General features: G+C 44.9%; 1 protein-coding gene across 5 annotated transcripts in view; it reads left to right on the top strand.

Moving 5' to 3' along the window:
- CACNA1I (calcium voltage-gated channel subunit alpha1 I) overlaps positions 1-17,418 on the top strand; it is a 177,887-nt gene that overhangs the window by 119,867 nt on the left and 40,602 nt on the right. For all 5 annotated transcript variants that reach the window (XM_036400209.2, XM_036400208.2, XM_036400212.2 and 2 more), the window contains 8 exons: positions 1,858-2,161; positions 3,517-3,917; positions 10,903-11,054; positions 12,108-12,293; positions 12,947-13,064; positions 13,506-13,661; positions 14,108-14,198; positions 16,112-16,314. In XM_036400209.2, coding sequence (XP_036256102.1) covers positions 1,858-2,161; positions 3,517-3,917; positions 10,903-11,054; positions 12,108-12,293; positions 12,947-13,064; positions 13,506-13,661; positions 14,108-14,198; positions 16,112-16,314 — 1,611 coding nt within the window. The remainder of the gene's footprint in view (positions 1-1,857; positions 2,162-3,516; positions 3,918-10,902; positions 11,055-12,107; positions 12,294-12,946; positions 13,065-13,505; positions 13,662-14,107; positions 14,199-16,111; positions 16,315-17,418) is intronic.

Raw genomic sequence — 17,418 nt, 5'->3', positions numbered from 1 at the left:
AAAAATAGGCTGAAATATGGGGGAAGGAAAGAGAAGAGAAGGGTTCAGTGATGAAGGGAAACAGAATTAGAACAGCTTTGAAGGGTGCTGAGGGGAGGAGGGGAGGGAAAAAAAAGGCCTTTATTGTGAGATACTTTATTGTCCTTATGTTGAATCTGGATCTGGTTGGAAAGAGCTTCGTGTTTCAAAGTGTTATTGAGATGCTAGCAGGGACACGTCCCCTTTGAACAAAGGGCAACTGTGTCCAAAAGAAAGGGTCACTCAGAAGGGCAAGCTGGTCAGGGGGGCAGTAAGGGCTATGAACTGAGGGAAAGGCTGCTTGGATAGGTAAAACAAGCTTTGAGGTACTTGCTGAAATAATTTTTTTTTCCATTCTCAAGCACTGGGGTCAGGTTATCAGTACCTTTGCCTGCTCTGTCCCTTTTGCTGGAAAGGTTTACAGGAGAGGAGACATGTGAAGACAAGGTCAGGACTGAATCCTGCTCCCTGTCAGAGCTGTTTGCTTGCAAAGGAGGGACAGTGCGGGGAGATGGGTCCTGTGTGGGAGAAACTGGTGCCAGGGTGCCCCTTGGCAGGGATACTCACAGGTCCAGAAGAAGCAGAAATCTTGAGCTGGTGCTTAACCTCCTGCCAGGGGCTGCCCCACAGAGTCTGTTTCAGAGCACTGCAGATGCAGAGTCCTTGTTTAGAGTTTAGGCTCTGCATTTTATCAATGCCCTATTGACACAGCTCTGCAGTGAGTAGGCACCAATCAAGGTGTCATAGCTTTTGAAAATTATTTTGAATGTAGTTACTAGCCCATTTATATATGAAATTCTCATCATATTGAAGCCCAGGATTTATCATCCATCCATCTATCTATCTATCTATCTATCTACAAATAGACCTCCTGGTGGAAATTAATCTCTAATTTCATGATATATAGCACAGGGTGAGTTTATTTTGCCTCTAGAACTCTCAGCACAAAGAAATGCTTGCTCCATTTTATAAATAGGAAAACTGAGGTTTGAAGGGAGCATTCAAGTTTTAAATTAAAGCCTGGTAGACATTTGGGCTTCTGTATGGAGAATAGGGAGAACTTGGGCATTTCGTTTGCTCTTTCTAAGAACTTGGGAGTGCGTTTTTTACAGTTTTTGTGTTTGAAATGAGAAACCTATGTAGGCCAGAGGACAAGTTAAAGAAGAGCTAATATGATATGCCTTGTATCAGAAGAATAGAAAATAAGCAAGGAAGCCTGGCTTCACCAGACTACTTAGTGTCCTTCTAAAAAAGGACACTTTTTATTTGTAAAATCTTTTTGGATTTCAAAAGCTCACTCATTTCAGGAAAGCTCCAAGTGCCTATATGGAGAATTAAGGTGCAAATGGCGGAAATCAATAATATGCCCCAAGTATACTAGTATGTCAATAAAATGATCTGAGAATACTGACATTTATTCCAAGAGGTGGAGACTATAAATGGCTTTTTTCAGTGGTAAATTAATTAGTAGAGGAGAAATCAACCAAACTGGTTATCTGTCTCCTACCTTCTATTTAACACAAATATAGTCCAGTTTTCATCAAACTGTTTGTATGTAACTTGTAAGTGATTGCTAAGGGTCCCAAAACCTGCTGAAAGTTGGATCTATTTCCTGAATTTCAATGCATAGCTTTAAATTCTTAATGGAAATTATGTTGAGTGAGCTATCAAAACCAAGCTCATGCACTCCCGGCTTTCTCTGAAACCTCTTCTCCATGTGCAGACTGATTCCTACTCCTCTGCCTCCAGTCACTTTCCCCTCCTCTCTCCTCTTACAGTCCTGCTCCCACGTGTTCTTTTTCATGCTGACATTGGTCCCTTCTCCTCCTTTGCTGTTAGGTGGGCTCCTTCTTCATGATCAACTTGTGCCTGGTGGTCATCGCCACGCAGTTCTCGGAGACCAAGCAGCGGGAGCACCAGCTGATGCAGGAGCAGAGGGCCCGGTACCTGTCCTCCAGCACCGTCGCCAGCTACATGGAGCCGGGAGATTGCTATGAGGAGATCTTCCAGTACGTCTGCCACATCCTGCGCAAGGCCAAGCGCCGCACCCTGGGGCTCTACAACAGCGTGCAGAGCTGGCGCCACGGGCAGGAGCCTGGCCATGCCAAACCCGGCGGCAACAGGAAAAGCCAGAGGCACCACAGTAAGGATTGCGTGGGTAAAGCTGGAAATGCCAGTGGTGGAAATGTGACAGGAATGGGAGAGTCTCTGTGTGCCAGCTTGCAGAAGGACCTGTGCCTATAAAGCACAGAATTAGAATTAACATTGGCCACTGAGCGTGGCACTGTGGCCAGCACACTAGAGCAGCAAGGTGGGGGTGACCAGCAAGAATGGGAATGAAACAGGGCTGGCCAGTAGGTTCAGATCTGAAACCCAGAGACCATAAAGAGATAAAGGCACTTGTAAAGGGCTCCATGTCTGGTATAGCCAGGTGTTGATAGCAGTTTGGGAGAAAGAAGAATTAGGGGATACAACAAAGTGGGGCAAAGGATTTGACTTGGTGGCACAGCAGGTCTCCTAGACCTCTCCTCCCAAAGTGAGTTGCTTCCAGACCTGAAGAGAGAGGCAAAGAGTGTTGAATAGCAATAAGGTGTCACCTGAACCTAAGGAGTGATGCTGAAGAAGTCTGGTTGATATGCAAGGATGATGGAGACAACTTCTCTTGACGGCAGCACATGCTGTTGCATAAAATTAGACATGAGATATCATTTAAATTGGGTTCCTGGCTGGAAAAGTCACTGTAAAAATGGTTTTATAGAGTTAGTATTAACTGCCTGCTGATGCCTTTCCTAAGTTACGCTCCCATTAACAACCAAAAAGGCAGATTTTCCTTCAGCGTGTCTTGCATACTCAAACTTTCATTTTCTTTACTTGCTAGAAGAAAAGTTTCTGCAGGCTTCATGCACTCTGTTAATGAATTAATTGCTTCATTTCCCCCAGTGTCCATTTGATCTTCCAGGCCAAAATGGAGGATCAAGGAACACTAATTTAGATTTCTCTGGTTCATAGTGCACACTGTCGGGGGAAGTGTTCCTGTGTTACCTCTTCTTGAGATGCTTTGCTAATGTAGTTTCTCTGATTTAGAGAGTTCAGTTCTGTCTGGAGTTTCTCAGACTCCACTTGTAGCAGTTCAGGCCAAAAGCAGCTCTCATGACCACTTTTCCCCTCAGGTCCCACTTAACACAAGCTCGTGAGTCTCAAGCTATGATTTCTGCATGAGACAAAGCAGTTCTTTCTCTGAGGGACATGAACCCCATTCAGCCTAAGCACAGGCAAGCTGAACAGTACCATGTGTTTTGGAGACACAGCCTGTCAGCATAGAGCCCCCAATGGCAACAGCTCCCGTTGCTGCCCTTGAGATGATCTGTCAGTGTTTAATCATCCTCGCAGCTAAAAAGCCCAGTTACCCAGTCTAAATACCCAGAAGCCAAGCAGGTGTCCGCTTTGAATGTCTTTTTCATATCCTCCTTCTTTAAGCAGCACCATTTCTCTTTCCAGGGCTTTGCCAGCAGCACAACTCTCTTGGCTGCCCTCCTCAGGGCTTAGTCCAGCCCATTGCTGTGACAGCAACCTCTGATCCCACCAACTGCCCCCGATGCCATAGGGCAGAGCACGAAGCATCCAGAAGGCTCTCAGTGCTGGATAGCACTGGCTCAGACCAGGAGGATGGAGGGGCCAGTGAGGGGGAGGGGGAGGGCAGCCAAGAGGACCAGGGTGCCTCAGCGCTGGAGAAGGAGGAGGAACTGGAAGAAGGAGGACGGCTGAAGCTCTGCAGTGACATGTGGCGAGAAGTGAGGGTCAAGCTGCGAGTGATTGTGGACAGCAAGTATTTCAACCGTGGGATCATGATTGCAATCCTGGTGAACACCATCAGCATGGGCATTGAGCACCACGAACAGGTAAAGCACCTCAGGGCACAAGGTGGGCAGTGTGGACTCCGCCTCCTGCTGGGGGTTATGGCCTTGCTAAGCAGTTGATGCAACTTGGTGGAGGCAGAGACTGAGCAATTTGGACCTCAGACTGCAGCACAGATGGTCCCAGCATGACTTTGGAGAAAGCCTCAGGATCTTGCAGGGTCTCTTGCTTTCTTATACCGTACTTAATCGCTTTCTCTCTCTCTCTGTGTATTGTCCTCTCACCTCTTTTCAATGCCTCTCTTTTCCTCCTCCCTGGTCATTCATCCCACTGTTTCTTTTTTGCCCTGTCTCCACATTCTGTCCTCTTCTCACTCATCCTCATCTCTTCCATCTTCCTCATCTCTCTCACTCGTTTCTCTCTTCATTAGCTTACTGAATCCTTAGTCTATGTGGTTAATTTAATGTGCCCTCTGGGGATGTCAGAGGCACTTCACCAGCATCTCAATTCAAATCCATCAGCTTGCTAGCCTTCCCAACTTAATTAAGAGATGTCTGAGCACATTCTATCTATACAAGAAGGCTAGGAAAGACACCACCTCCAATCTCCAGTCACTTTGGGGGCTCAGGCTGCTTGAGCCTTTCCTTTGCCCTGAGAGTAAGAAGTGATAGATATGTCAGACACAAGCAGCAGGTGTGGGCACAGGCTTGACTTTCACACCAGTAGTTTGCAGGCAGCTCTGAGTCAGCCGTATACTTTATCCTAATGACAGACCTGTGAGATGGAGAGGAATTGTGTGCCCTCATTTTATAGCTGGGAGACAGAGACTGTGTCTACACTGTGGTGTGCAGTGCCGGTGTCAGAGGGGGTTAAGCATGCCCATGACCTTGCATCTGCATTGCTGGTTGGTAGCTCTGCTGCACTTTGCATTGAACAGTCCATGCAGAACATCCACATCTCAGATCTATCCTGCCAGTCTGAATGTGACCAAGATTCACTCCATGTGTCTACCCAGATCACAAAATAAGAGATTCCTGCACTACTGAGTTGCTGACTGTATTGAAGCTCTGGGGCCACGGTGAAGTCTGGTCCTGAGCACAATCTCAGGCAGCAAAGAGACAGGCAAGGAGCCCAGTTCAAGCAAGGCACTCAGATTTGTCTTGTGCTGTATCAGGATGAAGATACCTTCCGACCCAGAGTATCTTAAATTCCCTGTTTGAGGCAACACAGTGTCTGAGGCAGTATTTGAAGCCTCAGATGTCTGGATCCCACCCACGTTTCAAGCTTTAAACCAATTTTCAAAGCCCAGCTAGTTTCTGATACAAGGCTGTGACACCTTAATTTGATCCCAGAATTCAAAACTGCACTGGCTGCTTCAGTACCAGAAAAATACTGGCAGGAGCCCAGAAGAGAGGAGAATGAAGAAGACGCTGGAGGGGTTGACTCATGGAAATAGATAAAAAAGAGCAAAGTATTTATCACGTAGCAGAGAGATGACTAAGGGCTGGAGCCCAGGACAATTTGAAAACTGCCCACTGGTATTTTAAAGATGTGATCACTAAGCAGGAAGGGCCATTGTTCATCCTGGTTTAATGGACACAGCGTGAATAATAGTTTGACAGAAGAATACTTGAGCTGGAGATAGAGAATTCGCTCTCATGTTCTGGCTATTGTATGTGCAGATTTAAGCCCTTCTAGGATGCCTCTGCTGTGTTTGTACAGCCTGCAGCAGAGTAGGATCTGCCTCTGCAGCCTTGGGGTTTCTTGTAGCAGGTCCTTAATGACAGTCCTCAAAATTGTACTATCACTTTTTATCCATAAGTAGTTGGGAAAAGCTTATGACCCTGCATGCTGTTTCTACCAGAAGAGCTGTCAGCCAAACTGATCATAACTGAAAAATGTGGTGCAGCCTGTTTATTCAAAATGTGTACTGAATTCTGTTATCCTGGCACAAAACTAAAACATATTCATACCATACCATGAATTTTGGGTTCTTTTCTGTCAGCAGTTAACTCAGAAGCACACAGACATTTGTACCTCCCTTTGGTCTCCTCAAGTTTTTTTCAAACCACGCCATCAGTACATCTTCGGCTGGTGCTTCATTGCCTACTTATTTCTCCTTTCTTTCTCTTTTCCCTGTTATCTTTTCTCCAAAAACCACAAATTTTCACAGAACGAAATCCAGCAAAGCCCCTCTGCCCAGCAGGATCTGTGATTTGCAGGGTGACACCATCCTATGATTGAAGAAGCTTCTGTTGTTTCAGCTATTTCATCATGTGATATCTTCTGACCCAGAGCTAATGCCTGTAGAGACCTCTTGAGCTTTTATTTTCTGGTACATGAGCTATCACAAGCCCAGCCACTCTCTGGGGACATTCCTGGCTGGGCAGCTCATGGCATGTGTGTCAGCAACTTGGCACTCCACTTTTTTATGGGCTGTTCACCAGCAAAGCACCCACAGCCATCAGGTTAAGGGGTGAGGCACAAGTTTCAGGCTTATAAACACAGGAACTCAGGGGACAGAGCACATGCATGAGTGTTGCCCTGTCTTGACCAACAGACAGAAAGACATGAATTTAAACTGTTTGTTATAATTCAGGGGTTTAATATTCATGGTGGTTTTCTTCCAGGAGACTTAACCTCAACAACTCAAATACCTTTACTCATATTCAAATGACCTTGGAATTTGGCTTAGTTTGGCTTATTCATCCACTCCTAATTGTGTGGCCAAGGCAGCTTCCATCTGCATATATATTTCTTGTGAGGGAAATCAACTCATTTTAGGAGAAACTGAATTTCTATGAGTCATTTTTAATCCATGATCTTATAACAAGATATCATTTGTAAATAGCTATGTTTATTTAAATCCATCAGTTTGCAATATCCCATGTAATATTCTCAGTATTAGGCCTTTAGATATTGCTGAGACATTGCATAAGCCAAGCCCCATCATTTCAAGCTTTGCCCTGCTTGAAATAGTTTTAGCAGTTCTTCAGATCTGCCTCTATTTGGAAATGTCTATTTTTAAAATCCAGTGTAGAAAATATTAGATTCGTGTGGCTGTCCAGAAGAATTCTTTTAAGAGGCTTATTTTTTTCTTAATATTCACAGTGGGTCTGGTGCTGCTGATTTTTCTCCCTTACTCAGCATGAGAATGAAAATCTTGTCCCAGCTGAATCTCCCAGACTGCCTTTCTCATCATGTATTTCTTGAATGGCCTGTTGGATTCAAGCCTCTCTGCCATTAGCAGCCATTTTAGACAGCTGAGTGACTTGGTTTATCTTCTCCAGAATCTACTTACAGTTTTCCTTCATACATCATATCAGTATTTTATGAGGTCTCTCTGTGTGGATTAGATGATGATCCCCTGTTTCCTAACTAGATCCATCCTGTGGATCAGTACCCTCATATCCTTTAGCCTGTGTGATTTCACTTTATACCAGCATTTATTGCATTCGCAAGTTTGTATTTTACAGTTATTGCTTCTCTTTTTGTCATTTGCTCCTTGTCAGAAACATTCAGCAAATGTCCAAGCCAGCTCATCATACTGACGTTTAGTGAGGATGGAACAGTCTCCCTGGAGTGGTGATGAAACCACGCTACCTCAGCCTTGTAGAACCTTGTAGAACCAATCATGTAATCCTGCATTGGTTGTGGGGTGGTGATTAAACTTATGTAAAATTTGGTATGTTCTATAGCTGATTTTTATGGCTCTTCTAATTATTGCCAAGTGATTTTGAAATTGTGAGTAAAAATAGACAGGCGTGGAGAGATCTCTTTATGGAATATTTCTTTTTCGTGATCTCATCACAGAGGCGGTGATGTGTAGGTTCAGTAGGGCTGGTCTCCATAGGTCACATCAATTACTCTTCAGTTTCTAGACAGTTGCAAATTTATTCCTGGTTAGGAGAAACTTTTTTCTGCTTCATGGGGATCTGTATTTTCTTAGCCTTTCCTATGATGCAGGAGTTTCTGTCTGTTGCTAGATAATGGACTAATTATATTTTCAGTCAAATCTGGCAAAAGAGCTTCAAAGTTAGTAAGAAATTGAAAGGGAGAAAAAAGCTGAGCTGCTGTCCTCTATTGCCCCAGTTCTAGTTTCTGATCATGGGACAGGAGTGCTGAAATAAATCTGAATCATATCTTTTACTCTCAGTACTTGATGAACATTGTTAGAGATGGAGGACTTTATCCCACAAAGATGTGAATTAGATTGTTTCATGGATTGGGAAAGAGATCCATACACAGGATAGATTAACCATTCTGGTTAAAACACTGGCTCTGGACATGCCTTGCCCCCTGGGATCTCTGCCCCTTCAAGCCATCCTCCTTACCCCAATACTCAGCTCCCATAATTATGTTCAAGTTCCACTTCTAGTGTGATGGGTAAATCAGTCTGTCCTGTCTTGGCAATGTGAACAGACTGCTTGTGGGGAGATTTCTGGTGTTCCTTTCTTTTCCTTGGACTAAAGTAGCCTTGAGCTCAGTTCTTTCCTTGGAGATTCTTCAATGTACAGTTTCTAGGTAAACCTGGGAGGAGGAAGGGTTCAGATGCTGAATGCCTGAATGCTGTCTGTGGAAGCCCGGGGAGACCTCACAATTGCAAGGTGACACATCCATCGTGTTGGAGAGCCCATGTGTTGGTAGGAAGAAAAGGAGAGAACCGATTTTCCCCTTTGCTTGTCCTCTTCATCGAGTTCTCACTTCCCTGGCCAGAGAAGGGTCCCAGACACCTGCCTCGTCCATTGTCACTCCCAGCCACACCACCCTAGGAACAAGGACATTGCCACACAGGACACAACCCCGGTGAGCCCCACCCTGCAGCCTTGGCCTCTAGCTGATGGCTCTTTGCACTCTGACAAATTAGCTCCATCTCCAGAAACGGCTGCAATGCTGGATCTGCCTTAGTGCTTCTCCATCTGGCTCCTTTTTATCACCTCTTTTTTTTTTTTCCTGAGTTAATTTCTTTTGTGTTGATCTTCCTTTCCCAGCATTTACTTCTTTGCTACACTATTTAAAACAACTCTTTCATTCTCTACTTCTTGTGGGTGCTAGTCAGTTTAATTTTTTTCCAGCTTTGTTTTTTGATTTCTCTTTTTCTGCTTTTATCTCTGCTTATCCCTTCTTTCTGTCTTTCTCTGCCTAGTCTTTCCCGTTCCTCTGTTTAGGAAGGATGCTTTGCTGTGGCTGAATGATGGTCCATTAGAAACAGATTAACAGGTGAGGATTGACTAGAGAAACAGATGTCAAGGAGGGAAGGAGAGACAGAGGAGCAGGTGACCTTTTCCACAAGCAAGATGCAAGCATGGTTTTTCAAACATCAGTTGCTCCCTACAAAAGCATGAGAGAATGTATGGAAAGCAGAGCAGAGAATAAGCCCACCATCATAACCTGTTGTTTTTTTGCATTGCTTATTTTCACTGACATAATGGTTTGATTCAGACTGAAATTGGCATCTCAGTTTAACATATAGACCTCGTGTTCTCAGCAACTGTTACTGCTGGGTCTCAGTGAAGTGATCTTCACCTCTCTCTTCCCACATGCACTTTTTCATTCCTTCTCTCATCTCCACTCCTTTTTCCATCATTTTCAGGGTGGTTTTGCTTTTCAGATGTAACTATGGATGGAAATTGATCCATCTCCACTTTTTTCATTTTAAAGACATGGACTATTTTAATAAAAAGCTGCAATGAGGAGTGCAAGAAATTAACAAAGGGCATGGGAAGCCAGAGCTGTGAGGAGCAGTTTCCAGATCAGTTGTTCACCTGGAAGGATACTGGCCCCTGGGGGCCTCAGAGCAGGGGTTAAAGCAGACTCCAGCTTCAGGCAGAGAGCCAGAAACAGAACTGCATTCCTCCCTCACTTCCCTTTCCACCAGCTGTATAGGTAACAGGCATGGCCAAGGCAAGGGCCACCCTTCAGCAAAACAGCAATTTTGCAGACCATGGGGAGAGACCATGACTTCCCTTCCTCGTGGGCACTGAGTTAAAAATATTGGCTCTGACCTGCAGGGACTCACTTTTTTGTTTCCACAGGGCCAGGAATGTCTGTCCTCTCTTGCTCTCTACAACAGGCATTTGCAGTTTTCTTGTTCCCATCCATTTTATGTGATGCTTAAAAGAGTGGCTTGGTGGTCAGGCAGAGCTCAGACCAATGCAAAGGAAGATGCATCCTCTTTATTTTTCAACAGTCATCTTGTGTCATTCTTGGATTTTTCACCTTGTGCACTTGCCTTTCTCCTCTTCCTGTCCATTTCTCTGTATTCTTCACCCTGTTCTTCTCTCCCTGTCCCTTACAGATAGGTTTTAGCAGTGTGGTCCTCCTTGCTGTTGTCTTGTCTAGTTTGATATTTTCTTGGGTAATTATTGAGACCACTCTGAGGATAGAGGCATAAGACTGATGGAGCAAGACCAGGAAACTAATGCATACAAGGGTTTAGTGGGGAAAGGGGGAGAGAAAAATGGGGAAGTGAAAAAATAGGGAGGAAAGGGGCAGATTAGTGCAGTGATATTTAGAGGAAAATGGAGAACTGCTTTCCAGTCATTTAAATGTTTTCAAAATTTCAGGAAAAAAAAAAGCACCAGCTACCTGTGGAAACCTTAGAGGAAGAAATTCTTGAAGGAAGAGGTTGACTGCAAATGAGCCAATTTTGCTCTCATTCAAGAAATACTCAAGTTCTTTGCCCAAAATAAGTTCTTTACCCAAAATAAGTTCTTTGCCCTGCCTTTAGCCCGGGGGACGGGATCTGAGGTGGGATGTAGGAGATGCTTGGTCAGCCTTGGCTGTGTGAATGGCTGGGGCCTCTGATTTTCTCTAGTAAAAAAAGTTGTTAGAGATTGAATCTATGATGAAGGTAGCAAATCTGCACAGGAATTGGAGTGCAAGTGTCACTGTCCAGCTCCACTCTAGTCTCACCCAGGGAAATTTGCAACTCCCTGCAAACCCTGTTCCCTGGGAATGGTAACACTTTATTTCCCATAATTTCAGGGCTCTTTCAGTTCTGACTCTCTGAATTTGCATTCTCTCTAGCCAGAGGAATTGACCAACATCTTGGAGATCAGCAATGTTGTCTTCACAAGCATGTTTGCCCTGGAGATGATCCTGAAACTTGCTGCTTTTGGTCTCTTTGATTACCTTCGCAACCCCTACAACATCTTTGACAGTATCATCGTCATCATCAGGTGACAAGGGCCTTGGGGATCAGCTGAAATATGCACAGAAAAGAGTACCAAAAAGCTTGCAGAGTATTTCAAAAAGGATTTAGCAGCTACACTGAGAGGAGCTGGGCTGATGCACAAGGCCAAGGACTGGGAGACCAAGATGTCTTTTCCCAATGCTTGGTGTTAGTGCTATGGAAGCCACACAGCATTTTTGTCCCTTAGTTCTCTCCTCTGTGGACTGGAGGCAGTTGCAACTGCCTTGTTAAGTTCACAACAAAGGTTAGCTGTGAAATATTTCGAAAATGCACAAATTGAAGATGTTACAAAGGTTTAAAGTGTGATAGAAGAACTTGTCTTGCTGGAATTTGATGCTGCAAGCCTTTCTTAATTCCTGCAACATGTACTGCCACATTCATGTTCTTAAGGAATAAATGCAGCTTTCATCATTCAAGGATAAGCCTGTAGTTCATACTTCTGCCTTGCTCAGACAGATTTTCTTTCTCATCCCTTTGTACTGCAGAAATAGGGGTCTCCTTGAGCCAGGTTTCATAAGCTCTTGGAGACCTATTTCACACCCAAGGTAGCTCAGTTACCTTAGAAGGCATAAAATCAGCAGGATGGCTTCTGTGGTAGTGTTGGAAACAAAAAGGTTTTAATAAAAGACAAAATAACAAAACTCTTTACAGAGAAAAACTGAGCCAGGTGCAAGAGGTCCTCCTGCCCCTGGTAAAACACCTCACAAAAGCGATTAGTTTCTTTGTTCTCTTCTTTTTCTAGTAAATTGCTCAGACGGGACTTTTTGGCTCCTGTCCAATTAGCTATCCTTAAGTTTGAGGTGAAGTCCCCCAGGTCCTATGAGATATCTTTTCACCTAATTGAGGAGAGAAACTTCTAGGCTTATTTCCTTTTTGAGGGAATGAAAGATAGTTTTGTCACTCCGTCAACAAGGGGCATATTCCTATGTACTGCCAATGCCAAAGTGAAGACTTAGCCTTGTTATTCCTTGTTTTCTTCTGTTTGCTCACTTGTATTTTGTTTTGTGCCTCATCCTTGCCATGCCTGTCTGGACCACAGCATCTGGGAGATCATTGGCCAGGCAGACGGGGGCCTGTCCGTGCTGAGGACATTCCGCCTGCTCCGTGTGCTGAAGCTGGTGCGCTTCATGCCGGCGCTGCGCCGACAGCTGGTGGTGCTGATGAAGACTATGGACAACGTAGCCACCTTCTGCATGCTCCTCATGCTCTTCATCTTCATATTCAGGTGAGCAGGCAGCAGTGTTCTGGAGTGGCACTGTGTGGCTTCAGAGCATGACTGCATAACTCATCTTGCCCTTTGCTCCAGGCCAAGACAGTACTGACAAATATTTATTTTTTCATAAGGACTGAACTTGCTCCTGCCTTAAATTGGATTCAGCAGCTGAGGATTTTGGCCTGGACAGGGTGGTGAAATACTGCCAGCAAATGCAGACATTGAGCATAATGTCCCATTACAGGATAGGTGAAGTCTCCTGCTAATCAGGACTAGCTACGGCAACAGTTCAGTCTGGAAGCTGATTCTGGCAGAAGAGCAGCAGGAAGCAACCAAGAAAGTTTGTCTGTGCATGCCATGGATGCCCTGATAGCAAGATGAAGACATATGAGAGCAAAAAGGACAATAGAAAGGACAGATCTGACTGACAGGTTGGAGGGAATATATGGGCTCTGAGTCAGAAGAGATGGAAAGCAAATTTTTTGGTCACCTACAGGGTTGCAATATGTAGTTCCTTCTTCACAGATAGCTCCTAGTGGTCTGATTGTGTTGCTGTACCCCTTGCTTCTGTGATGTTGCATTAGATTTTCATGAGAAGATAATTACTCTGATGAGTTCATTGTGGTAGCAGAAATATTTATATTTGACATCATCTTGTTCCAAAGCATCCTAGGAATGCACATCTTTGGTTGCAAGTTCAGCCTCAGGACAGACACAGGAGATACAGTTCCTGACCGGAAGAATTTTGACTCCCTGCTGTGGGCCATCGTCACCGTCTTCCAGGTGAGCCCACTTTGCTCTCTATGGGTGGGCCAGGGCAAAGTGAAGAGGATCAGGAGATGCTTGTTCCTCACTGAGGAGCACTGCACTGACTCCTGACAGCACAAAAGGTTGTGGAGGAAGAACAATTGCATATTGGAACCAAGCACCTGGTGTATATCTCAATAGGGGACCTTCCTCTTTCCTAGAAGACAGTGTGCAAAGGTCACTCCTGCTGAGGCAACTCCCAAGTTTAACGCTCTCACCTCAGCACATGACTGTCCTAATGGCTGTTCTTGTTTCTTCTTGCTCAGCTAAGAGCTGGACAGTGACAGTGGGTGTATGTTAATGGGGAAGGTCAGAGGCCTGGTCTGGTCCTGATGTGTATTCTCTGACTGTCCTTTTCTGGGAATATGCTTCATGCTCTTCCATCATGTTTTCTGAGTTTCTCGTCCTCTCTTGCAGATCCTAACCCAGGAGGACTGGAATGTTGTACTCTATAATGGCATGGCCTCCACCTCACCATGGGCTTCCCTCTACTTTGTGGCTCTCATGACATTTGGGAATTATGTACTCTTCAATCTTCTGGTGGCCATTCTTGTGGAGGGATTCCAGGCTGAGGTGAGCTGCCACCAAGTCTTCATCAGAAGAGGAATAGAGGTGCTAAAAAGGGATCCTTTGTGACACTTTGAGGGTACTGGACTGAAGGACTTAGAAAATATCACCCCTCTTTAATTTCACTCATGAAATAATCCTTGTTAGGGTAGTATTCCACTAAGCAAAAGAAAAAAAATGAGTGTTATTCCTTGCAAGGAAAGAGGCTCTCTGGAAGGCCATTCACAATTTCTGTTCTGCGTAACACAACAGAACCTACCTTAGGGTGAGCCCTTTATCCATCCAAAGAAGCAGTGCAGTCTTTCAGCCATCCCAGATCACAGAAGACTCTTTCCAGTGCTCACACGATGCCTGACTGCCAAGGACAATTTTGCAGTTGTTCCAGAAATGAAAGACAAAAACAAATGGTCTTTTGTGTTTGAGTTTCCAACTTCTAAATCTCTGTGTTCCAGGGTGATGCCAACCGGTCATACTCAGATGAAGATCAGAGTTCTTCAAACATGGAGGAGTTTGATCAATTCCAAGAGGTCCAGGAAGGCTCAGGTACAATGGCTCAAACAGTCTTATTTGCTTGGGTCCTACTGTTGGTGAGAAACCTAAAAGCAGATTCTGCAGAAAATTTACTCCCACTTCTGAGAACTTGCCAGTTTTTATTTTGAACTTTATGCCAGTTTGTGGTGTTATTTGTGGAAAAACAGAGACATGTTGGCATCCTGAGGAATGTGGTAGCTAAGTGGAACAGTTCTTGAATGACCTCCAGAACAGCAACTGGAAGTGAGAAGTGAGGCTGTCTCTGGTTATCTTCAGGGTCACTATTTCAGGAACACTGTATCCAAATCTGAAACCCACATTTGGAGAAGGGATACCAAGATGGTAAAAAGGACTCAGGCAAATTTGGAAGCCTTGCCTCATAGTGAGAGACTAATGAAGCTTAGAGAAATCAGGAAAGTTACTTGATCACTCTCTCTGTAGTTGTAGACCAGAAGGAGGAGGTTGCGGTGGTAGATAGCTCTTTAATTGAGCAGAAAAAAGCATAATGAGATTGGAAAGGTCGGAAACTCAAGCTAGACGAATTCAGGCTGAAAAAAAGCCGTATATTTTCAAGGAGAGATAATTAACAGTGGGAACAACCTGAGTAGAAACTGCCTGCTAAGCTCTCTATCCCTCAAAGACTGAAAGTCTTTCTACAAGAGGTATTGTACTTCAAACAGGACTTGATGGCAGGGAGCAGTGAGAGTAGCTTGCTCTGCAATGGATGGTGAGCCAGGAGTTGAAGGGGACAAAGAGCCAGGCAGGAGGGCAGGGGCCACGCTGCACACTCTTGCACAAGGTGAGCAGAGCAAGTCCACTGACACTAGTAAAGGTCTGCCAATGGTTCAGTAATTACCAGGCAAACCCACAGTGGTGAGGAAGGTCTAAGGTCAAGCCAAGTCCAGTTAGCAAGACAAGATTAGGATCAGTAAGGTGCAAGGACAGGTACAAGCATACTCACAGCACAACTCAGACAAGCACCATGGGCACATTTCTGAGCATAAATGCAGCTCCCACAGCAGGGAGCAGTGGCTCCAGTTTTTGGCTCACAGTTTTTTTTTCCTGCAACTAAGCTCTTTTCAAAGCAGTCCTATCCTGAGCTACATGGTTGCACCATATCAGAGCTTATGCTGAATGCAGGCAGTCAGACCCCTGAGATGGCAGAGGAGGAAGAGGTTACAGAGGTGTTAGTGGAATCATGGCTGCCTGTCATGCAGACGTGGATAGGTGACCTTCATTATGCAATAAGTCAAACAAAAATGATTGCTCCAGTCCTTTCAGGCACTAAAATTCAACATCCTGTCCTTTCCATGCATCTCAAAAAATGCTGATGGTCATCGACAGGACTTAAGATTTCCTTCAAAAGTGTCCTAGATCTTAAAGGTCAAGGATCAGTCATTTGAAGAAGGGCAGTGTAGTAGGATAGACTGGGATGCAGTTTTTGTATGCAGTATGATTGCAGGAATTTTAAGGTGACCTCAGTACATGGATAGCTGTGGCTATCCCTCTATCTTAGTCTCTTGCTCAGTGTTTCAGCCTAACTACTTTAAGTAGCCAATTTGACAGCTGGTGGAATTTGTTCAGACCTGAAGATGCTGGTGTCTGCTCCTGGCATGCAGAAGCACCCTCTTGTCCCTCTGTTCGCCTTCATGCTCTGCCCATCAGTCTGAGGCTGCCTGGCCACCACTCTGCTCGTCGTGGTTGGTTTTGGAGGCTGAGGAAATGACTTTTAAGCCTTCCCAGCTTGCACTGCCTTTGTCACCACACCCTAAATCAGAGAAATTGATGTTGATTGGTGCTAAATGGCTAACAATCTGTTACCTGCTGTTAACGTGCTCAACTGCTTAGTCATCAAAACAGTCACTGGATAGTGAGGAACCCAACTTCTTCTTTACTCATTCTTCTTTCTGCCTCTTTCCACTCAGATCCCAAGCTCTGTGCAATTCCTGTGACACCTAATGGGCACCTGGACCCATCCTTGCCCTCTTCCAACCCACCAGTGGCTTCTGGGGGGGTCACAAACTCTTCACGCAACTCACTGCAGCTTGACCAGATCCGAGTTGCCGTTGGCTCCCGGAAGAGCAGTGTGATGTCCCTGGGGAGAATGACTTATGACCAGCGGTCCTTGGTGAGTGAGGGAGTAGAAATTTGTGTCATACCCTTCCTTTGAGGCCAAGCACTTTGTTGGTTTTCTGCCATCATCTGGGGATTTCTGGGAAGGATTGCTCTGCTGCTGTAGACTTCTGACACAACTCTATTGCCTGTCTTTAGAATCCAGCTCAGTACACATTATTTTTCTAAATTTCCAGATTTTTGAAGTCTATTTCAAGATTAGTTATCTATAATCCTTTGAGTGTGGGAGAGGGAGAACACCAGGAAGACAGTGTCCCTCTTACAGTGGAACATGTTTTTCCTCCTTGCCTTTTCCTTGTTTTGCTAGATTAAAGGACACAAAATGTTGCCTTAAGAAGTGATGGCAGAACCACCAAGTGCCATTACAGATGGGATTGTATCAGAGCTTTTGTAACAGTGGAAATCTTGTCTTTGAGCTCCCCATGGCACATTCTCCTGCCCCATAGCATTTCCCCAGCATGCGAGTTTGTCTAACCAGTACATCTCAGACCTGCTCACCTTGTAACATCAGCTTTGGGCTTTTTACCCACTGGCATACACAGCTCTGGGGAGTGCCTTGGTGCTTAAAGGGTTCATGCCCCTGTTATTTCCAAACAGGGAGTGCTGGCAGCCATGTACTACATGATACCTTGCTCATGTGGTTGGACTAGGCTGTAACCAACAAGCCTGTTTCTCTCATTTCTCCCTTTTACTAAGACTGGACTCAAAGATGGTGTGTCAGATGATCCATCACCTTGTGTTATGCTTAACCCCAGCGCAGTGTAAAAAGCTGCCAGTCAGATTCTTTGAGAACTTTACTCTTGCTCTGTGCTGGTGTAAGTAACAATATCAGACACCTGGCCTTTGGCTTTATTACTTACCTTCCCTGAAAGTGCTTTGCACACAGATGGTGCTATAAAGTAATCACAGTCAACACCATTGCTAACTCATTACCAATTTATTGTCAGATTTACTGAGATTGCTGCTGAATTCCCACCATGGAACTTGCTCAGTGTCTGATAAATGGCAGCCTTTTGGCTTAGGGGCTCAGGAAGCAGTCTGTGCTCTGAGAGAGGAGCACATGCTCCCTCCTTGTGCCCAGAGTCACCGAGTCCCCATC

Source organism: Molothrus ater, chromosome 5, assembly GCF_012460135.2.
Source record: "Molothrus ater isolate BHLD 08-10-18 breed brown headed cowbird chromosome 5, BPBGC_Mater_1.1, whole genome shotgun sequence".
Lineage (NCBI taxonomy): Eukaryota > Metazoa > Chordata > Aves > Passeriformes > Icteridae > Molothrus > Molothrus ater.
This window is presented reverse-complemented; position numbering and strand designations above follow the sequence as displayed.